Here is a 26,376-nt window from a genome sequence, read left to right as displayed (position 1 = left end):
AGCCTGCCTTTGCTTCTTGTAAGGACTTTAAGGTCAGAATTTGGTCTGTTAAAATTCGGTGCTTTACAAGAATGGTTTTTGAAGAATCTTAGAGTAGAAGTAAAGATATTTGCAAACTACGAAAGGGCTATGAAACTCTGATGGGAAGATTAATAAAATTGGGCCTTTTTTGTAAGTTGTATGTATTTTGATTGGAAATTTACAGAAACAAAACATTTACAGCCAGCTGAATTATTACATAAATAATGAGATAAATGCAGTGCCTTAGTTGACTGATTAAAGCATTGTAGATAGTCTGTGAGAATGTCATGCCTCAAAAAATTAGCAGAAGAACGGGGATAACTGATTAATTATTGTTTCATTATTCTGTCGCCTCTACAAGATATTTGTAGCTTGTGTCGTTACTTTAGAACTGCGCTTATGTGATCCAAACTCTGTAATCTCCTTGTTTCTTCTTTCACTTCTTATTCTTTCTTTTTGTTTTATTTGACTAGGAGCTGGCTTTAGACCATGTTTTTGGATACAGAGGATTTGATTGCCGCAACAACCTTCACTACCTAAATGAAGGTGCTGATATTATTTTCCACACAGCTGCAGCAGGCATAGTTCAAAATCTCTCCACTGGTAATTCGACTTGAAACAATACTTTGAGATAAAAAAATGCTTTACAAGTGAAATATTTCAGATTGTGAAAGTCTTAACTTTTTAACGTTCCTGTAACTTTCTCATATTTTGCATCTTGATAAATAATGCAAGAAAATATTTATACGACTATTGTATCTGATTGACCATCTCTCCTGTTCAGGTCATCCTGTAGAGCCGTGCTGTTGCTTTCAGCACGTATAAGATTCTGCTAGGAGGTGTAATAAAAACCTGTTCTAATTCTGCAGTTGTGCCTTGCTAAAATCCCCGCTGAAGACACAGGAATGGATTTCTCACAGGAGAGAGCCTGGGTTATGAAATGACCACTACCCCCAAAAATGTTAGGAGCAGTAACATCCATTGTTTCATTTTGAGTTGTTTTAGCAAAGTCATACGCCAGGGAAGGGCACATTTTGATGCAATACAGTGTGAGCAAGTTGGTCTTTGGAAGGGGTAGAAATATTCCCTGCCTTTTTGGTGATGAAAAGGAGAATATTTATCTGGCCCTAAGTTGTAGCACCAACATCTCCCTATTCTTCCTAGATCTCAAGAAAAAAAGGTAGGAATTAAAGGAATTTTGGCTTGCTTTATTCCCTCTTGGTGCCACAGTGAACCAAATGGTCAGAGCAGTGCGCTCAGCGGCTCTGCTGCCAAACGGGGGAGGCAGCAAAGCTGTCACATCCGGTGACCTTCAGGGACTCCGTTCCTAGGGCGGCCTCTGACCCGGGGAGCTGGGAGGCACGGTCCCATCTGTTCGTTTGGGGCCCTTTCCCTTGGGAGGAGATTGCAAAGCGCAGCCTTCAGGGGGTTTTGCTCTCCACTCTGCTTCCCGCTGATTGCTTTGATTTACTGGGAAACCTGGGCCCTAGTTTTGTTCTTTTGTGCAGTTACAGGAGGCTACAGGATGATTCTTGGGCTAAAATTCCTGGTTCCCTGGACATAGCTAGTTTACCAGATATCACTTTTATATATATCTCTGGCTGTGTCAACAGTTATATTCACGGGGCATTTGCTAACGGTGTCTGGGAATGAGAGCAGAGCGGCTGTCGACACCGTTACTGCCCTGCTCCCAGCCATCCCCTGGAGAGTCCGGCACCAGTGTAGCAACAAGCTGCTCGAATAGTCTCTGCTTCAGTGGTGGCTCTTTCTTCGATACTGTTGTGAATAAAAACATGTTTGAATTTTATTAGGGAGTCAGAGCTTCTACCTGGAGCATACGGATGACATTCTCTGCCTAACTGTGAATCAGCACCCAAAGTACAAAAATATTGTGGCTACCAGCCAGATCGGTAGGTGACTCTCCATGTGTGAAAGTTTTACTGGAAAATTATCAGGGGCACTGATTTATTTGGGGCTTTTCTTTATAGGAATTTTAGCAGGACATGGCAGCGTTACTGTCCTCAAACTTTTTCTTTGATTTTTAGAGAGTTAATCAAGCTTCAGGATTTTCTTACGATTTCAATTTCACTTCTGATCATGAGTCATTTGATTTCAGAGTTAGTTGTAGTACAATTGTATGTCAGAAAGCTAGCTTTGATAAACTGCACTAAATAATCTCATTAATCTGTAATCATTAGATTTATAGAATTCCCTCTTTCTCTCCTGTATCCAAGGCACTGTTTAGCAGCAAAATGCTTAGCAGTGAAAACACAATAATGAAAATTTTCTATGCAGAGGTACAAAAGCTATATGGAAAAGGAAGGAAACAGAGTGCAATTTCCACAGAAGTTACAACACGTGTAAGGGGCCGGTTGTGAAGCCATATGTATTTATGTGTTTATGATGTACACAGAGAGTCCTGTTAGATTCCCTAGTACCTCCCACGCCTTGAGAACTGTTGCTTTTCACTTAAACCAGCTTAATACTGGAATCATTAATTTCATGACAAGTAATGGTGTCATTGTAATTTATATCATTCTGGAAGGAGACTCAAGTCCATAACTTCTGTAATCAGTAAACTTAACAGGGGGCAGAAAAATGGTAATAGATGCCAAACTGCCTTTGCCACCTGTACGGAGTGCTGTCATTTCAAGTTGAAGGTTGAGTGAACACAAAAATCCCAACGTATTGTCAAATTGTTCAAAATACAGATTTCTAGGACACGGAAAAGGTGACTGTTAAAGGCCCTTTTTCTGTTCTGTCAATCAGAGCCCATGAAATCAGCGTTTCTGATTTTGGTTGATATTCTGTAAACTTAGATTCATTTCACTTTTAAATTTAATAATTTTTTTAAAGCTGCATGTCTTTTAACATTTCTTTTAAATACCATTTTTTAACCTGAAAAGTACTAAATATTGTTGCGATATTTGTGTATAAAAACCTATATACCCAAAAAGTTCAACAATATTCCTGCTTATTTGTTTGTTGATTTAATCCATATCCATTTTCAAATTTTTTTTTTTTTTTCCTTCTGGTGCTGATGCTGGCACTTCAGCATTAGAAACATGACTTATTTCACCTATTGTTTTCCCTTGGTGCTTCCTCATTTGCCATTGCTCTCACAATGCAGGTGATATGACAGAATTTCCAGGTAAGGCTGATTCGTTTGTGAATTTTAGTCAGCAGAGTTATGTAAAAGTTTCATGTTACGTCATTGTATCTGTGTGAATCACGGATACAAGTGAAACATCTACAGATAATTTCTTTTGCATGAGGTTCTTCATAAATGTTACGTTATCCTTTTAGAATTGGTTTTACTTCATGAAATGCAATGATTTCCCCCTGTGTTTTGCAAGCTATTATGATTTGATTTTTTTTTTTTTTGAGTAGTGTTAATCTTACACCAAAACAAAACCCCACAACTTATAAGTGTCTGTTTAGGTTAAATGTTCTTGAAAAATGCCTATTTTGCATTGAAGCTTTCCAGATGCTGAATTAATTCTTTTTAATACATCTTTTTGCACATAGGTACAACTCCCACAATTCATATATGGGATGCTATGAGTAAGCAAACGATTTCAATGCTACGTTGCTTCCATACCAAAGGAGTCAATTATGTTAACTTCAGTGCAACTGGCAAACTTCTGGTTTCAGTGGGAGTTGATCCAGAACATACGATCACAGTGTGGAGGTGGCAAGAAGGTAACTCTGGAAAACTCATGTTCCTTAAGCCTAACAGAGCAGTGTACAATTACTTGCTTTTCTTTTCAAGTCTTTGGAATAGATTTGTGTTCTTACTCTGAGTATCATGGCTCCCTAAGCCACAAAATCAGTTAAGGGAGATACTGAAGTGCTAGAAAATATGAATAAGAAAGTAAGTTTTAAACTTCTATTATAAGTCAAAGTTAAGGAAAGAATGTTGTTTAATAGAAAATTCCATGAAATTAAGGAAAGTATTTTCTTTTTCTTCTTAAAATACTTGAACTTTAAATTCTACACCATAGACAGGCCTTGGGAAGGCATTTCCAGAAAAGAGCTATTGTCTTCAGAAATGGTGGAGGGGGGAGAAGTGTCTCAGCTCGTTAGATGCTTCCCTGTGCCTTTCACTAGGTGGTAGCTCACTGATGATATACAAAATTTCTGTGTTGTTATTTCACTGACCAAGGAGACAAATCATGCCATGAAGACCTAAATCTGCATTCCCTAAAACTGTCAGATTCAGTGGAATAACCGAGGATGTTGCAGGTTGCATGGATTACAATGTTTGATACACTAAATAATGTTGGGATTTGCTTAGCTTTCAGCATCTGGGACGTAGTTCTCTAATCCCATATACCAAGTCAATTTATTTTATAAAATCATATCAGAGCTTAATTTTGCAGGTAAATTTAACTTTATTTTTATCCTTTCCTAATTAAAACAGGGGCTAAAGTTGCTAGCAGGGGAGGACACCTGGAGAGGATATTCGTTGTAGAGTTCCGCCCAGATTCAGACACTCAATTTGTGTCTGTTGGGGTAAAACACATGAAGTTCTGGACGTTAGCTGGCAGTGCTTTGCTGTATAAGAAAGGAGTCATTGGTTCCATGGAAGATGCCAAAATGCAAACCATGCTTTCTGTTGCCTTCGGAGCAGTGAGTTCAAATTACTTGCTACAAAATTTTATAATACGTTTTTATTAAGAGTGCAAGTGTCAGTTTCCTTTGTTGAAATCCAGTACAGTGCGAGACGATGGGGCTCTTGCTTATTAGTTAAACTTTTAATTTAAACCTTGTATGCCTTTAGACCCTCATGGAAGTTTCCTAAGCAGGGTTGGGTTTTGCTGTTAGTGAACGTTTTTCATTTATGTCTGTGCATACCTACAGCATCAGCTGCCATGGCGCTTGTTTTTTTACTTTGCTAGTTATTTAGCACTTCACTGGTTAACTTGGAAAAATATGTCATTATTTTATGTATAGGCTCTGCAACCTTCCTTTCTGCTGACAGTACCTGGCATGACATATGCTAGTGATCCAAGTAATGGTGACAGTACATAATATCTGCAGTGTGATCATTCAGGAACCATAGCACTGTGCTTTAGACTTCATAGTTAAGGAAAGCAATACATATTAACAGTGAAAAAAGTGTTTTACCCTGACACTAAGGTCTGAAATAGCCTCTGCTTCACCCGGAAAGCCCATTGAAATTCCATTTGCAAAGGTCAAGCATAAATTATACAAATCACCAATTCAAAGAAACACCCTGCTCCTAATTATTCACTCGGACAGTAGTACTGATGTGCGAAATGCGAGTGCATAAAATTAGGCTCCCAAATCCGCATCCTTGTGCCCAAACAAGTGACTTTGTTGTCAAAAATTGCTTAACACTGAACATGTCTTTCTATTCCGATGGTATTATTCCCACATAAGATAGGAATAATGTAATGGACACTAAAGGCTCCAAAAATTATTTTAAAAAAGAAGCAGAATATAATAGAACAAATGAATCGCTTGTCCAAGTAGAAACAGTCCAACGGGCGTTTTCTTTTCTAAAATAAAAAAAAATGGACATCCTGCAAGGGGCACCTTCAAAACGAGCAGATGAACTCTACTCCGTTAGCATATGTCATTCCTGCAGGATGGTTTTTTCTTCCTCAAGTATGTGTCATTGAGTCCCACTGGAAGCAGAAGTCCATGTCACAGGTGCATGAGTAAATTGCTCTTAACAGAGTAAGGGCTGTGCACGTGCCCTCTGGTGCTTTGTGCATCCATGGACCTCACTCATTTTCATCCAGGTCCATCTAATGCCAAAGTCATTGGCACACTAAATTGTCACACTAAATTTTTGTCTCAAATGGTAGAAAGTCATTCCGGGGCTTCTTTCCCCCAGTTACTTCAACAGATGCAACTGCTGTTTGCTGCAGAACAGGAGACTTTCCTTTGAACCCCTATCCAAAAGGGTTCACTCGCAATTTTTCCTGATATCTATTATTTCAGAGTCAGTGGGCTTCAAGGTCAGACCAGCTTTTCCATGTAACGGAGCACACTCCAAAAGAGCGTTTGCAGTGCAGGGTACTTGCTGCTTTTCCCCATTCCTCAGGGAGTCCCAGACCTCTGCCCAGTTTGCTCCACCGAGGGGTTTCGTGGCTTTTATGAGAAATTAGGCCATCGCTGCGGTGTTCGAAGCGGATATCAGGTTGAGTTAGTTCTGCCTTTAAGTTTATACACTTTATTTTCAACGTCTTGAAGGTACTGCTTGCCAGTCATCTATACGGAGGTGCTCACTGACACATACTCAAAGAAGAAAGAAACGTCACTTAAAATTCAGTAGGGGTAACCTGCCGTCCACCTCGCCAGCGGGAGGCATGACATAGCACATGCATAGCGAAAGAAGTACACGCATCTGAAAGATCCCAAGATGAGATGCGTGAGGTGAATGTGCCCTACACTGGGACCCATATGATTCATAACATCCCAAAGAAACACTGTTAGACTGCAGCCATTAAACTCATTCTCTCGATGCAGATGGTTTTAATTCCTATATTCATTGCATAGCTGACTTTTTTTTCAGGAAATTCAGTAGCTGAAAGAATTTTAACTCAAACTGAACAAAAATGCTAAGGTATTTGTTATATCAAAGATCACTGCTCTTTGTTGCAGAATAACCTCACATTTACTGGTGCCATAAATGGAGATGTCTACGTCTGGAAGGATCATTTTCTGATCAGACTTGTGGCAAAAGCTCACACGGGACCAGTGTTTACAATGTACACGACTCTTCGAGATGGACTCATCGTTACAGGAGGGAAGGAGAGACCGTAAGACACATAATCTTCCTAAAGTGCACAACTTTTATCTCTCTCTCACGATATTTTTTATTTTTCCAATATCCTAGGCATACACAATGCTTCCCAAAGATAAATGGTGTCTGTACTATAGCCGTTTCAATCTAAATTTGACATAAGGTGCCCAGGTGTCTTAGTGAAGGACTAATAGGTAGGACACTCAAAGGTCACAGTAATACATGGTGCGTGCAAAGGACATACCTAACCTCAAATTAGCAATTGATGGGAACACCTGTACAGGCTCCTTGTTGCCTGAGCTCCTGACAGCCCGGCATAAGTGGGTTTTTCTTAATTTTTTAATTCTGTCAAACTACAGCCAGCCTCTCCTGATGGAGACTCTGTGATTAGAAAGTTCTTCATGTTCCTAGAAGTAACGTAAGCTCGGCAAATATCTTTGTGACAGAGATTTGAGATTGCGACAAGAGAACGATTTGGTTTTTACAAATTTTACAAATTGTTTAAAATGTGAGGGGAGATAGCATTTAAATTTTTATCATTTACTTCATTTACTTTCCATTGCACAATGGTGAGGTGTCTTTATATACAGTAGAAGGTGATTCAATGTATGTTTTATTATTTAATCAAGAAAATACTGATGGGTTTTACATATGGGATTTGTTGTAGCCTATGCAGAAGGAGACATTTGGGTAACGCAACATGCTTTTTTTTCAGCACTAAAGAAGGGGGAGCTGTAAAGCTATGGGATCAAGAGATGAAACGGTGCCGAGCATTTCAGCTTGAGACAGGCCAGCTCATTGAGTGCGTGCGCTCCGTCTGCAGAGGAAAAGTAAGGGAGCTGACGCAGCGGATGTTCCACTTTGGCACGCGTCACTGCACGTGGCTCTTGGTGGAGGTTGTTTGGGAGACACAGGGGAGAAGACTTGTAAAGTGATGGGAAGAGGCTTTGTCTACCTACCTAGTGACGGTTCCTTATTTCTCTTCCTGAGCTCAGCGATGGGCTTTAAGCTGCATGAGGATCGCGTTTCTGATGCTTAGTGCCTGCCTGTCCCGTAGCCAGCAGGGAGAGGGAAAGGCCTGTGAAGCCTCCGAAGGGCAGTGCTAAGTGTAGGAACGTATTTCACCAGGGTAGGACCTTGTCCCCTGCCTTTCTTTTCGAATGACAAAAGGCACTTCAGTACCTACTTTACAAGGTTTACTTCCCACGAAACGTAGGCACAGCTTCGGTGCTTCAGTTAGGCAGAATGGATCCTAGTTTGTTTGCGGTTTTTTTAAAGTCACAAATAAAACAAGTTGCCACTGAGAATTGCTGATTGATTTGAGGTTTTGCTAAAGTGAAAAACAATAGAAATAACTGAGTAATTTTGAGATGCTAAAATCACTCTTGCACATGTTTAAATTGTACTTGTAAATGTTGTGAAGGGACTGCGTGATGATGCAGGAGCGTTACATCATGTGATGGATATCTGTCCAAGCTAACACTTGATGAAACGGTCTCTATTTAACTTTGTATCTCAAGTCTCAGGAATTTGACACGCTCTTTGATAACACCGCCACTGAGGAATGTTGGTTTATATTTCTAATCAAGTAGCCATTAACCAATTCCAAACTGTGTCTATTTTATGCTTTTTCCAAGTATTTGCCGAGAAAGCTTTTGCAGTTTAGATGATGACAGTATGGCTAGAGTAGATGCAAGGCACTCTTAAGACAGTCTAACCGAGCCCAAAACTCTGGTTCGACTTTTTTATTATTGCCCCCAAATTGTATTTAGTCACCTCAGAATTGTGCTCTGCCGACTTGTAGGTAAATGCTTTGGTATGAATTAAAACCCTTAATGGCAAGATGCAAATCCACCGTGGTCACTCAACAGTAACACCAGAACGCGATAGCAGATCTTGAGATGTGAAAGTGTCAGTGTTTTACTCTCCTGGTTTTAAGATGCTTCATGAGCAAGCGGTATAAATCGGGATGAGTTACCACAGATAGTTCTGCGATGCATCGGCACTTTACTGCTACTGTCTGCTACAGTGACAACCCATCTCTCATTCTTTTTTTCCGCTACAAACAGGGCAAAATTTTAGTGGGAACAAAAGATGGAGAAATCCTTGAAGTAGGAGAAAAAAATGCTGCTTCAAACTTGTTGATTGACTGTCACATGGAAGGGGAAATCTGGGGCTTAGCAACTCACCCCTCAAAAGACATATTTATCTCTGCAAGTAATGATGGAACAGCAAGAATCTGGGACCTCTCTGACAAAGTGAGTATCACTAAATTGAAAAGTATATGATTTTATATATATAATATATATATCTCGGTGTATATAATATATATAATTTTATACAACCACGCATTTTTCCAACGGTACGGTGCGCCAGCTATGTACGTGCCTTTGAGCAGCCACATAAAGAGCGCAGTGTTTTTCTTCTGGCTCAGTACGGTGCAGTTTTTTCCTGCTACGTGGCGATGTGAAAAGGTAAGTCCTCGGTGAGGTAGCACGCTGCTCTTTCCAAAAGCAAGCAATAACCACAGAGAAGTGCGGTTATTTAGAAGCACTCGTGCTGATGGAGTGCCTTTTGTTGGGCATTGCTTATTTTGGTCTAAAAGAACAGGCTGGTGTGGATTAAGGAAGCATTTTAATTCCATGCTGGCAGACTGGGTGACACAGATTGTCCTGTCACCGACTAATACGCAGACCCTGACAACAAGCGAGCATGGCTCCCTCCTTTTTAGAGCCTTTCTTTAGAACCGATCGTGTTGCGTATGTGTATTCAGGAATTTTTTTCCCAAGTCAAATTGCATAACGACAACCATTTTTAAAAATAACAAATAAAGAAAACCTTGTAAAGAAATAACAAAAAGGTTTCTGCTTATGCTAGCCTACATAAACCTTTTCAAAAGGTTCCAAACCTGAGCTGACACGGGTAATTTTTAATACGGAAAATTAATACATTCTAAATACAATCATGTAAGTGATGATGCAGGAGCGTTCCAGGATGTTTTCACATAGCAAATCAAAAGGAAAAAACCTGCCCTGATCAGCAGTTGAAGCAGCTATCAAAATCACCTTTCAAGCAAAACAGGAGATTGAATTTTTTTTTTTTTTTTTAAAGTCCTTTCTGCTAAAGAGTATTATTTCTGGTGTAGAACTTGAAGTCACCCTGCAACAAGATAGATGCAAACATGAAACTCCCATCTGAATTACGTCTATATTTTGAAGTCGGTTTTGCGACATATGCCTGGTGGGATGTGATTTTTTTGGATGTGAAATTTCAGATTTATATTCAGAGGGAACTATAGACAATTTGTTTTGAATATGTGACTTTTATACTTTGTGTTTGGAAGCTTTCCATTTGCTTGGTAGTTTTCTCCAGGGGAGGTATGAGCCTATCGCTTTTGTTAATACAGAAACTGCTGAACAAAGTGAATCTAGGTCATCCAGCAAGATGTGCCGCATATAGTCCTGACGGGGAAATGGTTGCCATTGGCATGAAGAATGGAGAATTCGTTATTTTACTTGTAAACAGCCTTAAGGTTTGGGGCAAAAAGCGAGACAGGAAGTCTGCAATTCAGGATATCAGGTATGTCATATATGTCGGTTGAAGCCCTTACTCCAGAAAAAATCCATCAAGTTCCAAGTTGATTTCCAGATTTTTTTGGAACTCCGTATTTGCTGAAACCTGCGTGAAATGCATTTACTGGCTGACTGGTGGTTTATGTATACCTAAAGCTTATATCTACATATACCTTAAAGTGTTTATGCCTTATATACCACACACTTCTTCCCCTCCCCCCCCCCCCCCCCCCGTGATTAATTCAGTTATATTCACTTGAGTACGGCTAGTAATTTCTACACTGTGGAGCTGTGATTATGGGAATTAATATTCTAGACCATTTTAAAATTGCAATTCCTGTTGCTTTCTGGCAGAGGATTAGTGTTACTCTGCACATTGTGCTGTGCGCTTTACGCGAGTGCAACGTTAACTACATACAATATCCTCCATCTTCCTCATCCGGTAAGCGTCAAGGTTTGCTTTGGGTGCAATCTTGCTATTGATAGAAGGTTTTTCTCATTTTTTGGTAAAAGAAATTTGTTCTCTTGTGGTAATGTGGGAAGCAAAAGAAAATCTGGCAGAGAAATGGTGAATTATATCCTCTTTCCATGTTTTATTGCCTAGGATCAGCCCTGATAACAAGTTTTTGGCAGTGGGTTCACAAGAACATACTGTAGATTTTTATGATCTCACTCAGGGTACAACCCTGAACCGAATAGGCTACTGCAAAGACATTGCAAGTTTTGTCATACAGATGGATTTTTCTGCAGACAGCAGGTACATTCAGGTACGTCTCGGGTGGACCCACGTCTGCTTCTATTTATTGTGACCTGCCTGTTACCAGACACAGTAACAAGTTGGAGGTAAGAAAGGGTGAGGGAGGCTTTCTCCCTTGAACTCCAAGGTGCCTCTAAATCCTGAGGTAGGCCAGGTAACTCAGATTGCTTTTAGGATGTTCGCAGAGCTCTATGCAAAGCCCTCTCTTTCTGAATACTTGGGTCTCGCCCCTGTGCTCTGCATCTCTGACCGTAGCGACGTAGCTCAGTTCCCTTACAAGACTATTAGCGTGCTAAAGGCAAAGCGCACTCTCATTTCAAGGCAACGGGGACAACACTGAGAAAGAAACTGTGGATTTTAACAATATGGAAAGAGTTCTCCTCCCTTTCCCTAGGCTGGGATGCATAGGATAGGTGAGGTTTCCTTCTGAAATTTCTCTTTCTACAATTTGGTTGAGATAAACCAGAGAGTGTTTAACTAAAAGGACATCTCTCAGCTATGCAGTATGCATACGAACACCTCGTTCAGTTACCATGCTGTAATGTTGTTATTATGTCATATTGCAGATAATTAATTCTAGCTACTTAGGAAAAAAGAGAAATTTTATCCTATATGTTTATTTCCTGATAAAACCTGTTGAGACTACTACTGCCAGAAATCTTAGAAAGAAAGAAAGAAAGAAAGAAAATTATGTATTTATGGCAAAGTTACTAGCTTTTTCCTTTCCTACTTCCAGGTATCAACGGGTGCATATAAGCGCCAAGTTCACGAGGTACCACTAGGAAAGCAAATAACAGATCCTGCATTAATAGAAAAGATCACATGGGCGACATGGACAAGGTAAACAACTGAGGAGGAGAGTTCTGCCTGTTGGGGGACAGGTGTAGCACAGAACTAAGCTCCGATCTCAAGATCAGATTGTGTAAACCAAATGCTTGAACTGCACCCAGGGTTTGGCGAACCTGCGAGAGACTTTCATACGCGCTCCCCTTCCCCAAAGCGCTGTCTTACATGCTTATTATTTTGCACGTTTGTAGCTGGTTGGTGTCTGTAGTGACTATTACTGTAGTAATGCTGAGGGCTGTCATATATCCACCCTGGCCTGTTGCCACTTGTCCCAGGCTTCTCAACGGTGAGGCGTACGGCCCCTCACATGGCTCTGTACCACTTAAAGCTTTGCTTTTCTTGGCATGCTGGCGTGGGCGCTGCCTTGTGCCACACGGCAAACACAAGCAGCATAGGAGGCATGGAACCATGAGCTGAGTGTATTCAAAGGAAGGAGTTGTGGGTATCGTTAAAATATATTTACTGAGGTGGATTTATATAGGGCCCTTCCAACATGACTACCTGTGCTCTTACTGTAGAAAGCGGAACAGGCCAGGAGCAGATCTGACAGTAAAGAGCGGGTGATAATACAGGCAGGTTTTCAGGGGAAGGTAAGTGAGAATCCTCCTCCTCTTACCGCTCTGCTGTCGAGCAAGCATAAATTCTGCGCCTAAGGACTCTTGACAGTGTCGGAGTGGGGCAGCCACGGGGCAGCCGACAGTTAAGATGTGGGTAAATAGGAATGATTATAAAGGAACTTAAACTCAGGGAAGAAAAGCTATTTTAAGAAACACTCTACATGCAAATAGGCATTCCCTCATTGAAGAACTTACAGTTAAGAGAAGAGAACATTGCTGTCAAAAGTGGCTGTGAGAGGGTATGTACATGTCCACAAGGAAAGGAGACCATGGCTGCACAAGCGGCTTGTATAAAATGATGGGAGTGGTTTCACAGGAGCTAAACCTCAGGATTTATGGATAGATACGGCTTAAGGGTCACACAAGAAAAGACACAGTCTCATGATGTGACATCATGACATCACCACGATGAGATGGCATTCTGTGCAAAGATTTAGAGGCAAAAGACTTTATTTTATTTTAAAGGGGGTAATTTTTTATTTACTGGGCTGTGTTGCTTCCTCATGCTGTGGAAGAAAGCAGCAGCAAGGAAATCTTAAGGTCTAATGCTCTGGTTTTTTTTAACTTGGAACAGCATTCTTGGAGATGAAGTCATTGGAATTTGGCCGCGAAACGCAGATAAAGCAGATGTCAATTGTGCATGTGTGACCCACGCTGGCCTAAATATAGTCACAGGAGATGACTTTGGTCTGGTGAAACTGTTTGATTTCCCATGCACAGAAAAATTTGTAAGTGGATATTTTATTTTACACTACACAGCTTGCTTTTCCCCATGTTCAAACTCTGTAGCACAGGATTTTAAGGCGCCACGGTGGCGTGGTCATCAGGTCATCTCCAGGCTGCTCCCAGCCAGTGCTGGCTGCCCATCGTGCGGCAGAAGGGCAGTCCCTGGGAGAGCAGGTGACAGGGTCGCTGCCGTCCAGCCCCTGGGGAGGAGGCACAGAACCAGGTGCTGAGCTGGGATTACCGCGGGTTTGAAGACACCGGTGCCGCGGGGGATGTCATTTTGTCTACACTCACCGGGCAGCTTTGTCGCTCGGTAATGCCACGCTCCTGTACCAGTTCCTGAACTTCTGCTCTTTTTCCAACAGGCCAAACACAAGCGGTATTTTGGGCACTCTGCACATGTCACCAACATACGCTTTTCTCACGATGACAAGTACGTTGTAAGTACAGGAGGAGATGACTGCAGGTAACTACTTATTTATTTTTCTGATGATCAAAAATTTTGTGTACACCTTTCTATGCCAAACCCACAGCAATGCATTTAACACCTTTCTTGGCCCACGCTGCATTCATGGAAGGCTGCTGATGCGCGACAGTTCCAGCTTGTTTTTCTTACTCTGCTGTATTTTCTGGTCGCTTGCACCGCATTTGCCCCTGCCTACCATTTACAAGGTTGCCTCTGCGATTTCTGCGTTTACCAGGCACCTGCTTGTAGCTCCTTGGCTTGCCTGCCTTCCTCCCTGTGCAGACTAGGCAGACCATACCTGTTGCCGCGTAGGCCAGCACCAGCCTCAGGCTTTGGGCGCCAAGAGGTAGTGGCTGAAGGAGCTCTGGCTGCTGGCACAGGAACCACGTGTGTGTCTGATGACCATTTAGACCAAAAACAGCTGGTGGGGGTGTCAGTCACACAAAAATAACTGAATAGGTCCTGCCCAGCAAAGGGTAGGACCGGAATTCTGGCTGAACGGAAGGATAGACAGATTTAGAAAAACATTTCAAGTAACGGGAGGCTTCTTGAAAGGTGCCTTAAGTTTGGGGTGGGGTGGCGTTTGGGGTTTTTTCCCCTACAAACAAACCAAAAAAAACCCCCCAAAAAACAAAGGCCAGCCAGTGTGTGTGCACACACACACGATTCCTGCCGGATGCTCCTCCACCCTCACTTGCCAGGTCTATTGGAGCTTCAAGTACTGCTCAGAGAGGACACTATTGTCAAGCAAAGCAGTGAGCAGAAAGCTGTGTGGTCAAACACAAAATCTAAGAGACTTTTTAAACAGCAAAAAGCAGAACTAGGAAACTGAAAAGCAACGAGGTAGGAAACGAAAGGGCACAAATTCTCACAGGAGCAAGTATTGGGAAGCCCCGTTCAAGAACCTGGTCTTTGTAACTGCTTACTCAGCAGGAAAAATACAAGGCAGAGACTGCAAGATTACTCTCTCCTGAGAAAAAGAAAAGAACTGCAGTTGAGTGCTGGTAATTTGTTGAACAACTCCAGGGCTTAACCCTGCTTTACCTGGCATCTTGCTGGTAAATCTACATTTATAGCCACATACGTACTTAATGCAGCCCATCTCTCTTAGTGTGACTGAAGGTCATTGTCAAATTAATTTTTCAGAAAAATAACTGTGCTTTCAATTAATTTCTTTGTAGTGTATTTGTATGGCGATGTCTTTGAAAGGAGCCTCTCTTGCTGCTGTTACTGCCACGACCAAGTGACTGCGCTGGACTGGACAGCCATGAATGCCTCTACCCCTTCGGCTGCTGTAGTTTCCATACAATGCTGCATGGATTACGCATTTTCAAACTACTCATACAAATTTACTGAATGGAATGTGATCTTGCATTTTTGAAAGACTGATATCCTTGAGAAGGAAGCTGAAGTTTGAAAGGGAATCAGTTTGTAACTTGGGGAGGCCAAAGTGATGAACAGTTCACTCATGAAGCTGCTTTTGCCTAATACGGTGTTATTCAAACCACATCTGAAAAGGGAATGCACTGAGAAAACGCTGGCCCCTTTAATTTGTGTAATTTCAAAATTTATGGCTTGAACATTTGTTCAAGAAAGGTGGTGCTTTTTAGTCACACCTGCTTAAAACTCAAATTTGGTGCACTGAGTAAAACTGCAAGCTTTTAATGAGCATGCTGGGGTTCACACTTCTGCTTTCAGTAATTGAAGGAGCAAACTGTCTTTTTTTAAGTCCGTTTTATTTTTAAATATATGTATTTGGCCAATTTTTCTATTCATGAAGTGCCTTTGAGTAATTTTCCAGTAGTACGGGCTACAGTCTTGCCTCCCACCAATTGCTTCCAACATACGGTGCTGTAACTACCTTTCACACAGAGGAGGGCTAACCATTAACACCTTTTCCAGACGTGTACTTACATCATCCCTGTTTTCTGCTTTGGTTTTTCATACCTTCACAAGTGAATTCCAAAATGTTTCTGAGAGCAAGAAGCTCTGCGCTGTTACAAGGACAAATTCCCGATGGCATTACACCTCCTGGTAAGCTCTTCACAACTGGTTCGTGATGGTAGCTTGGCTGCAGCCAGAGTTTGAGGCTTAGCTCCAATGGTGAGTAGAGGGAGAGGGAGAGCAGGGAGAGACTTGGTTGAAGAACTGTCAACACATGCAATGAGGAAGTTGTTCCCCAAGCGGGCCTGCACTCTCCCCGGTTGTGGGAAAAGGCGCTTTACAGGTAACTACTGCTACAGGCAGTGACTCTCGCTGTAGCTGGTGTATCTAAGCAGCGGTTTGAAAGCCTCCAGGAACCACTCTTTCCCTTAGTTCCCATGCTGGAGGGCCTGCCTGAAGACATCCGCGGTGTTCTCTAGGAACGCCTGGTACATTGCTAGCAGGGGCAGCGTGTAACCGCCAGCAGGCAGCTAAGCCCCGTGCTGCTCACTCACTAGAAAATAAATCCCTCTCCTATCAGAAAATTTACCTATCCTCGAGAAAAGCATCATCTCTGCTCAATTTGGACTCCTCTCCCCCTCACTGCTTCTCTTGCAGCCCCCTCGTCTGTGACCGGGCAGCTTGAGATGGGAGGTGGAGACCACGAGCAGGCGTTCACAAAAGGCAAGTAAAGCTGTTCGACATTTGTTAACGGACATCTTGTCAAACCCAAAAACTACAGTGGAATTAACTGGAGAAAGAAAAGTAAGTAAGTTCAACCCCTTCCAAGGAAACTGTTTAGAAAGGAACAGAAAATGTGGGCAATGTGAAAACAAATGATTTTTGCAATTTCTGGCATGGAACAACATCCATATTTTGTAAGTACCTTTCTTTTAAAAAGACTGTCTGTTAATCAGAAGAAATAAAGGCCAAAATAAAACATTTAGACTTACGTTTAGTCTTTGAAAAGAAATGTTTAAATAGCACTTTAGTCCCAGTTCAGGAAAATAGAATTTTGAACTGTGGAAAGCTCCTGCCAATCCACTTCTGCTGCCCACTGCATAAAAAGAAGGTGGCTGTTGGATGCAATGAATATCCAGTTAAAGGAGTGGATCAATGTACATTTAACACACAAAAGTGCTTCAGCAACCTCAAAGAATCACCTTTTTTAAAATGGAATTTATTAATGCCTTATATTACTATACAGAAGATCAGTTTGTCAGATACATAATAAGAGTCCCTATGCAGTCCTTTTTTTTTTTTTTTAAGAGAGAAACCTTCTTGATCAAATAACGTAATCATGTTAGGTGGTGATGTCAGTAAGCACCTTCCTTGCCTATGCTGTAATAATGTTTGCCTTCCTTTCACATTGATTGTATCCCGAATAAAACCAATTGCGTGGCAGAATGAATTAATAAATGGTGATGTGAAAAATATCTTAAAGCAATAGTATGTGTCAGGAAAACACTTAATTTGTATGTTTCTATGGTTTGGCTTTCTGTATAAAGTAAGTTCAGAAGTAACAATGTATTTACTGTAAACTACAATAATTAGTGCATGAATTTATTTTTCAATGGTCAAGATGCCATTAATTTAAAATCTGTGTCTCAAATTTGGATACCAGTTTTCACTGTCCAGCTCTTCAATCAGATTCAACAGGTTGATCTGAGAAGATTACTGGGACTTGCTTTACAATGGCCTTCAAACTAGAATACGGCATCATACATTACTGGCTCCAAAAGGAAAGAAACCAAGGATCTTCACTTTGTTTAGCAGAATCTAAAATTCCATCTTTCACAATTTTCACTAACCAACTCACAACACTTCAGTGGGCATCCGACGCTGTCACCCCTGTGTCACTGAGCTGTTGCTGGCAGTGGTAACAACGGGGGGCCTTCAGTACTCAGCGCAGAAGGCGCTACGCATCGGACTGAGCGAGCAGCACCGGCCAACACAGCTATTCGGGACATCAAATCTGTAACTGGAACTGAACAAACTGCTTCACACTGCACATATGAAAAGAAAAGGTACCATGAAAAGTCCACCTACTCACATTGCTATACGTCTGACAAGCTATTTCCACCACCATGTACAATGGATATTTAATTATGATGAACTTGAAACAAAATAAACACAAATATATTAAACTTGCCTCAAGAAAGCAAAATTCCAGTATTATTTTATGTCTATAAGCTTTATTGATACTTGGGGTTTTTGTTGGGGTTTTTTTTGTCTTTTTTTTTTTTTTTTACATTTCACAATGCATTCCACAGACTTAGTTCAATACAGCTTAAACTGCAAGTGTATAAGTTTTCATTTACCATTTCTTGCATAACAAGGTTTTAAGTTTCCAAACAACAATTGCAGCATTAGATATTCGGTCCACAGATTATCAGAGTTTGAGAGACTGTAGAATTATTATTTGCTGAAAATCAACTACTGTACGTTTGTGCAACAAAGTGTATGCTGTAATTTCCTTTTAATATATATGGAGGTTCCTTTGTTCATCTCTCCTTTGTTGTGTTGTTTTTTTAAACAGATGCTAGTGTTTGTTTACAGAGACATTTTAGTTTGTCAAGCTTGTGTGCTATGGAGCTAGTCCAGAAATCAGTCAGTTCTCTGAAGTATAAAGCACTGTGGAGCAGCTGAAAGATCTAAGCTTTGTGAAACACACATATATATATATATTGGCAATTGATAAAACAGTAAAATCACAATACAGCTATACTCATACCAAAAAGGCAAGATTTTTCAAAACTTGCTAAAATGGTATATTCTTCTAAAACATCTCATTTTAGAAAATCTGCATCAATCTACACAGACCATACACAGTGCACAAACTGGGAAGTGTTATCCTCCGCTCCACCTGCACTACCTCTTCTGGAACGCAGCAGGGACTACCTCTGATGAAGCAAAATGTACAGCTTTCTCAAATCTTTAATATTAGCCAGTGCTGCACACAGGATAAAGAAAGATGATTAGTTTTAGATCCATACATAGCAGCGTACAATACTTAAGATGATGAAACACATGGCAGTCAAAACAGTTACTTTTCCTCAAACACTGCGTTGCTAAAAAATAAAGATCTGTGAAATTGCACTGCAATGTCAAGGGTTTTGCTATTCCCTGACCCTCCCCAGGTAAATCCAAATGAGTATTTTTTTCCCCCCTTAAAAGATGAACTTCCTATTGATAAGTTGCTTCAGGCTTTTTACTCAGTTTTGCGCTTCAACCCAGGGATCTTTGCTTGGATCCTACAAGAGGAACAGGAAAAGAAAAAGAAAAAGAACAGCCTTTGAGGAACGAACAAAAAAAAGTAGGTGTAAACACAGTCTTACAAACAGCAACAGGCGGAAGATAAGGAAAGTATCACTGCAACACAAAACTATTACGCTTGGAAACCAATGAAACTGCTAACCACTTCAGTCACTCCTCAGTTGCAACTGCTGAGGGCCTCAGGTTTCACTAATGGTTTCAAAAACACAGATTTCTACTAAGAAATAATAGAGGATTAACTTAAACAGCAGCATCAGCACAAAAGGAGCCGATTTCATAACCATTCCAAATTTAAACAAAGGACTTTTTCCTGCCAGGGCAGATGCGTGTAATGCATTTGCTACATACATACAGGAGTACCATACATGCCAAGCACCATAAACATTACTTATAAAGTGAAATTAAAAAAAGAAAACAAACTCACTTGGCCATCGCATCTTTGACATTCTTGTTCATGAGTCCCAAATAATGGTCAATTTGGGCCTGAAATTGAAGATGACAGATGTTACAGAGCAGCTTTCTTACGAACAGTTGCTCTGCTGCCTGCGAGGCAGCGTCGTGTTGCGCCGCACACGAAAGCCGGCTGAGGGAAGGAAGGGGCTCAACTGTGTTTGTTTCCCAGTTTGATGCCAGAGCTCCCACGGCTTCAGCCACAGCACATGCTAGCGTTTGCCGGGGGGGAACGTGCACAACCGCAGGGAATAGCGGGTAAGTACCCAAATAAATTCATCCCTGGCTTCTGCATGTTCCATCAAACCGGCCACTAGCGTTTGCCCCCCCGCCTCTTCTCAAGGCTGCCCCAAGACGAGGGTGCACAACCAGGACCCACGGCGAGGGGCGGTCGGCTCCTCTGCGCAACGCAGAGAAGGAAAGCTGCTTAGGTGGGCTGGGCCTGTTAAACAGCTTACGCCTTCAGAGAGCAGCCTTCTGCTCGGCAAGAGGATTGAGGAGCCCGGGTTAAGCCACACAAATTGTCCATCATCTTTGGCTGCTGGATTTCCTTTCACTGCAGGGTACTTTGCTCTTCCCTAGGAGCTCGGAGAGGAGCCCAAGAGGCTCCGCCATCTGCTCAGTGCCTTTCTTCCTCCCTTCCTAAATCCCGGGCTGGCCCCTGTGAGCAGCGTTGTTTTTGAAAGAGGAGAAGGAACTGCTAAGCCAGAGCTGGCTTCCCCCCTCCCGTGCTATGACCTGCTGAAGACAGTCCCTGCTCAAGCCCTGCTATAATTTAATCACACACGTCTTATTCTGGCTCCTTCTTACCTCTTTCTTTTACATTAGTCTCTGCACAGGAGAAGTACCAGACTGTGCCGAGCGTCTCCCACCTCCTGGTTTTTGCCAGGGCTACACATTCCACAGGGCTTCAGGACACAAATCCTGACTCTCGGCTCCAAAGATGTTTCTTCAGAAATTGTTTTTAAAGTATTTACCTCAGGATTAACGCACCATGCCTACTGCTGCTTTAGTCCTGACCAAATCTGGATCAGAGGAGAGAAGGCCTCCAGGTTAATCGGGCCTTTTTTTGCAACTGTTTGCTGAGGAAGTCTTCTTACACTTCCACCAAAAAGGAGGAGGGGAAAGCACACACAGTCTGGACTTCACAGTGGACTTGCTTCTCTTGGCCCTGGCAGTGACTCCTGGTTAAAGGCTTTAAAGATTTTAGACAACTGAAATTAGTTTTGGTTTTATTCGCCTGTGGTTTTGCTTCAATAGAGCCAATTTCATGAAGCATTTAATGAATCTTTAATTAAACACTCACCTGGTGTCTCTCATAAATAACAGGAACACTGAAGAGCGAAATCAAAGCTGAAAAAGAACACAGCAAAGGTATAAATATTTATAAAACGGATGGTGTTCAAGCAAAACAATGACTAGTCATCACACTTTGACATTTCTTTCAAAAAGGTACAAGAAAAAGAAATAACTAAGCCACATACAAAAATTTTTGGCCAGTAATTTAAATAACCCCTATTAAGGAGATGCTGGGCTGTTCTCCACGTCTCATTAACAGTACAGCAAGTTTGGTCACGGTTCACCTTTTCACTGTGGGTTATACAAGTTCTTCAAAAAGGATGCTCAGGTGCTGCCAACCTCAGTCGGTTTCTGACACCTGAAGCCAGCCTGCTCTGGGATACAAGAAACAAACTATCTGCAGTGGGATATGGCCACAGCCAATTTTGTACCTCCTTCAAAGTCACAACACAGCGATGACATTCAAGTGAGGCTAACCCTGACAGGGACAAGCACAGCAGAACACGCTTTTAAATGATACAACGTCTGGAAAATCAGCAATCTCAAGGAACTCAACACTGCAATTCAAAACAAACCGTTCTGCAGTGTTACCAACGTCCTAGAGAAGGACACACAACTATAACATATTGCTACACTCTCAAGAACACGGGAATAGCCTCACAGTACCGAGCAGGCTTCAGAGCTTTTCCAAGGTCATTTTGTATGCCAGGTATTTAACACAATTTAAAACACTTACCCAGAATCAGTAATGTCAGACCATTAAACAAGGCACCAACATAAGTGAATACCCACATCAACACTGCGAACTGAAAAAGAAAAACCAAAAAGGCATGTCAGCCCACAGTCAGTCTTTCTGCCAGAACATACTAGTTAGAGCAGTGAGAGAACATCTCTCAACACATGAAACTAAAACGCCCCAAACTCCACTTCACCCTTGTACATCTCACGTAATTATAGATGAGTGACAAGATGGCTGAAGGGTTCAGTAATAGGATATGTGGCCTCTTGCGTCTACGAGGTCATCGGCCTGAATTCAGCCCAAGTCAGCAGCGACCAAAAGCTGTTAGTATTCGGCGGCTGCTTAATGCCCTCTGCATTTATACAGCACTTCCAACCCCTCGTTTAATAACCATGGGCAAACACAGTTCCTACCTCCCACCCTTCAAAGAGAGGGAACAAGACGGGCAAGTGAGAGCTTAAAGGGCTGGCGCACGACACAGCACGCGGTGACAAGAGCCAGAAGGAAGCAGGTCAGTTGCTTGGGTGGTAGCCCAGCAGCCAACGCAGGAGCGCATCCACTCCTGGGCTGCAGCGCAAACAGCGGCACCAAACTATCACAACTGCACCTCGGCGCAGCAAAGGTCTCAATGAACCGTTAACTAGACTAGGCAGGGGTTTCTGTCACATCAGGGGGGAAAAAAAAAAAAAAACCTTTCTGGAAGATAACGTGACAAGGTTGGCTTGATTGACTTTTCTCCCTTAAAAAAAAAAAAGACCTTTGGATTCTAAAAAATTCAGGAAAGGGAGGAGTTAACAGTGCCATAAAATGGAAGCTGGCTCTAAATGAGAGACAAATTGAGAAGCAGAGATGTCCCTTCTGTTAACAGACACCTAAACCCCTCACACTGCCACAATTTCTGGCTTTGTATCCCAGCCCCTAACTCGTACCCGGCCATTGTTCCTCCCCCACCGCCACCCTGCTGCCTGCACAGGCTCCGCTCCACTAGCTTTACACAAAGATCTGCAGAAGTTCAAGCCCCACGGTTTTCTGCCAGGTGGAGAGTGTCCCAAGCACACCTCTGACCTATACCGGGGTGGGAGGGGGCCGAAGGCTGCCAGCTCTATTTCTGTGTAGGATTTGTCCCCAAGGAAAATCAGCCACTTTCTTCTAGTGTTGCACAACCCATAAGGAACTGCACAGAAGCCAGGGTTTGGACGTCAGACATGGTGGATTTACCATTTAGCTTATTTCTTGCTAAGCACTGAATTATGCTTTGCATTGTGCAGAGCACACGGAAGAGACCCCCAGCCCTTTAATCAACCAGGCACGTCGGGTTATTTTCTGCGCAAGACACTGCAGAAGCCTGAACAGCTGTACAGACATGGTGTGGAGGCTGCTCCTGGCACCAGGAGAGAAGATCTGGGCACAGTTAACAACCAAAGGTGAAGCACTGTGGTAAGCGGGAGATACACACAAGGAAAAGATGGGTACAAAGCACCGGAAAGAAAAAAATGCGTATCAAAGGACTGTGGCTGTGGGCAAGGATCTAGCCTGCAGCCAAGATACTCAGAAGTTACGTATCCAAACATCCATTTCCAGCTTATCATAAGATGCAAAAGATCCAAACCAAACAAAATCAACAGCCATCAGTAAGATATGGGCATGACAATCGATACAAGTTTAAATGCATGATCCCTGTAATGAAATGAAGTTTACTTCAAGAGCTTCATTCAAAAGCTGATCCCACTCAAAATGCGGTAGGATTAATTGCAAAAGATGCAGTTCGTTATCTGTCAGTTCTTTTTAGATGTGACGTAAACAGCACTAGAGGCACAAAGCTAACGCTCACACAAGGCTGCAAAGTTACCATCAACTGCATTCGCACTGAAGGATTTTGGCAGGATTCTCAAGAAAAATAAAGCAGATTTCTCTCAACTCCCTCATGATTCATTCAAACCTTGGCCCAGTTCTGCTCTCCGCAACGCCAGGGTGAGAGCTGCCTGCCTGCCTCGTTGCACAAGACATTTTAACGGAGCCAATACTTTCCTGTATGTGCAGCACGCTCCCCTCCCCAGCAAAGCCAGGAAAGTCAACAACTTTTACTGCAGCAGAAAGCCTCCACGCTTCTGATCATTCAGAACGATTCTCTTGCAGGCTGTGCGTTCAGTAACCCAAACATGCAGGCTTCACGCACACACAGCAAAGCATCTTGACAGCTCTCCACGATCTCCTCTGCACGAACACATTACCGAAGCTAAGCACCGCCCCGGTCAGGCGAACATTTAGTAATATTGCTGAAGACTATGACCAAGTCAGAAAATGTGAGTTTATGTAAGCAGAGGGATAACAGATACGAATCAATCCCAAAGTCCAACAGTTATCACAACTATCCAAGCCTATTTACCGAGCATTGAATTTATGGCCCAAGAAAGATCAAAATCCAGAAGTTAACCATTTGACTGACAGAGGCTTTGCTTCTCCAAATGTCTGTCCAGAGCAGCATCAAGGGCTAACAATGACCTGTGTTGCATGTGCAGTTTTTAATCCACTTCACTTATTCATACCAGGCAGGAGGGGGAACCACTGACCCCAGCGAGACCACCCCCTCTCTCTGTCGCGCCAGTAAGGGACAGCTATTTTGAAAGCTTGGGCTACCAAAGTGAGTGAAGTTCAGGAAAAAAGCCTCAGAACTGCCCTCCCACAACTCCTCTCTTCAAACACTTCTCACAGTTAAAACACACTCCCGGGATTAAGTGGAGTTGATCTCAATCCCACATTTACATATTGGGCTCTACTTTTTTTCCTTAGAAATGAGACAAACTCCAAGAACCTTACAAAGGCAAAAGGCTTACCTGAGACATGTCTAAACACTTAAATCTTTAAGACGAAAAATGAAACAGAAGACAACCCAGGATTGACCTACAAAGATAATATTGCTCTTCCCACATTCTCAGGACAGGTCAGAAGGAAAGCACAGGGCCCAAACTCAGCCTGAACATTACAAGGAAATGTAAACCAGTAAAAAACCACAGTATATCTGATGGCCTGAATTGGGTTTCTGCCTACGTCTTTCCAACGATTAATAACTCCCCAGTACCCAAAGCATACCCCAATTTAATGGTACACCCAGAAATGTCCATCTATCCGTTTCTTTACTATAAAATAGTTCAAATACACCTAAGGGCTCTGTTTCTCAAAACATCAGTTGAGCAATGACAAGTCAAATGCAATTGTGCCCCGGTGTCAGACCGGGGGGCATTGCGCAGCTGGAGATGAAGCACTAGATCGCTGTCTTATCGGGACAAAGTGCAGTTTCTCCTGGGACTCTCTGGCAAGGGCTCCTGTGGAATTGTTCCTCAAGAGCTGTGAGGAACATCTCCTGCATAAATATTTAGAGTTCATTTTAAGACTTCCATGACTGAACCATTGTTTAATAAAAAAGAAAAAATCTTAACAAGGCAGATTTTACAGCCAGAACTATTACACACGATAAAAATGACCCGCAGACATTTTCTCCATTAAAGCTCTGTAAACTTTAATTATACACAAACATGCTGTTTCCTATAGTGAAGATGTTTAAAGTACACGAGCCAAGGTATTTTTATTTTTTGTAAACCAGGGCTGTTATATTACATAAGACCCCAAGCATCTTCGTGTTCTCCTCAAACACAAACTCTTCAAAATCAGCAACTTGTGCTTATGAACTGTCCTGACATTCACTGGTTTCATATAAGGGTTGCTCCCAACTACCATAAATTAGACTAATTAACCTACATCCAATATTTTAAATGTCAGAAGAAGAGAGGGGAAAATGAATTAGTTCAGCTGAATAAACATGCCTTTCCTATATTACCATAATATTTTAGAAGTGATTAGAGTGCCTTGAAGACATTCTGACTGGAATCAATTCTACTCCTACCATAATTCCTCCGAAAAGCCTAATTTTTAAAGCGGTGTTGACTGAAACAGTTGGCTGCACACTGCTTCCTTTTCCCTTCCTGCAAGGGACTGTGATCTCTGAACAAATGGTGTGGAAATTCTTATAACTCAGGTGAAGGAACATACCACAAAGGGCTTAATTATTAAAGAAATACAAATGACCTTATGACTACAATCTGGCGAATCAACAAAGGGTTACAGGGGTGGTGCCACAGCCAGGGGTTCGGCTACTTAGACCATGGGACTTGCTTTGAGAAACTGGGTCTGCTGGGGGCTGACGGGGTCCATCTGTCAGAGAAGGGGAAGAGTATCTTTGGTCATAGGCTTGCCAAGCTGGTGAAGAGACCTTTAAACTAAAGCTGCCAGGGGAGGGGAACCTCAATCCATTCCGTTACTACCAGTTTGATACCAGTGCCAGCAATAGATGCCCAGAGCCTGGAGAAGGATCACAGCTCAGCAGGAGAGCATATGAAGAGCAGCACAAAGGAATTCCAGCCACTCAGTCAGCTTCACTGGGAGCCCAGCTTAAATGCCTCTATGCAAACGCATGTAGCACAGAGAAAAAACAAGAGGACTTAAAGACATGCGCACACCTGCAGACCTATGATCTCACCAGCGTCACGGAGACATGGTGCGATGGCTCCTACGACTGGAGCGTTGGAATGGAAGGATACAGGCTCTTTAGGAAGGACAGGCACTGGAAATGAGGAGCAGGTGTTGCCCTCTATGTCGGTGACCAGCTGGAGTGCATGGAGCTCTGCCTGGGGATGGATGAGGAGCCAACCAAGACCTTACGGGTCAGGATTAAAGGGAGGACAGGTGACATTATAGTAGGGGTCTTGGTACAAGGCCACCCGATCAGAAAGATCGAGCAGATGAGGCTCTCTATAGACAGGTAGGAGCAACCTGATGTTCACAAGCCCTGGTCCTCATCATGGGGGACTTCAGCCACCCCAGTATCTGTTGGAGGGACAACATAGCAGGG

The 26,376-nt window shown here is 42.4% G+C and overlaps 2 protein-coding genes across 7 annotated transcripts in view; one reads left to right on the top strand and one right to left on the bottom strand.

Annotated features, from left to right (window-relative positions):
- The window catches only part of EML6 (EMAP like 6), a gene marked incomplete at both ends in the record, with an annotated part of 113,043 nt that extends 98,054 nt beyond the window's left edge, over positions 1 to 14,989 (top strand). For 2 of the 3 annotated variants that reach the window (XM_081997307.1, XM_081997306.1), the window contains 13 exons: positions 495 to 624; positions 1,833 to 1,931; positions 3,550 to 3,723; positions 4,445 to 4,653; positions 6,658 to 6,815; positions 7,515 to 7,629; positions 8,869 to 9,057; positions 10,206 to 10,378; positions 10,976 to 11,138; positions 11,865 to 11,968; positions 13,166 to 13,319; positions 13,683 to 13,783; positions 14,965 to 14,989. In XM_081997307.1, the coding sequence (XP_081853433.1) occupies positions 495 to 624; positions 1,833 to 1,931; positions 3,550 to 3,723; positions 4,445 to 4,653; positions 6,658 to 6,815; positions 7,515 to 7,629; positions 8,869 to 9,057; positions 10,206 to 10,378; positions 10,976 to 11,138; positions 11,865 to 11,968; positions 13,166 to 13,319; positions 13,683 to 13,783; positions 14,965 to 14,989 (1,794 nt within the window). Of the gene's footprint in view, positions 1 to 494; positions 625 to 1,832; positions 1,932 to 3,151; positions 3,173 to 3,549; positions 3,724 to 4,444; positions 4,654 to 6,657; positions 6,816 to 7,514; positions 7,630 to 8,868; positions 9,058 to 10,205; positions 10,379 to 10,975; positions 11,139 to 11,864; positions 11,969 to 13,165; positions 13,320 to 13,682; positions 13,784 to 14,964 lie in introns of all 3 variants that reach the window. The other variant, XM_081997305.1, reaches the window with a different exon arrangement.
- A 3,594-nt stretch (positions 14,990 to 18,583) lies between these two features.
- RTN4 (reticulon 4) overlaps positions 18,584 to 26,376 on the bottom strand; it is a 51,692-nt gene continuing 43,899 nt past the window's right edge. For all 4 annotated transcript variants that reach the window (XM_081998074.1, XM_081998075.1, XM_081998076.1 and 1 more), the window contains 4 exons: positions 21,468 to 21,537; positions 20,739 to 20,785; positions 19,407 to 19,465; positions 18,584 to 18,960 (listed from right to left, as the gene is read on the bottom strand). In XM_081998074.1, the coding sequence (XP_081854200.1) occupies positions 18,918 to 18,960; positions 19,407 to 19,465; positions 20,739 to 20,785; positions 21,468 to 21,537 (219 nt within the window). In that variant the 3' untranslated portion in view covers positions 18,584 to 18,917. The remainder of the gene's footprint in view (positions 18,961 to 19,406; positions 19,466 to 20,738; positions 20,786 to 21,467; positions 21,538 to 26,376) is intronic.

The sequence above is a fragment of the Phaethon aethereus genome (genome assembly GCF_964289735.1).
Source record: "Phaethon aethereus genome assembly, chromosome: 3".
NCBI lineage: Eukaryota > Metazoa > Chordata > Aves > Phaethontiformes > Phaethontidae > Phaethon > Phaethon aethereus.
This window is presented reverse-complemented; position numbering and strand designations above follow the sequence as displayed.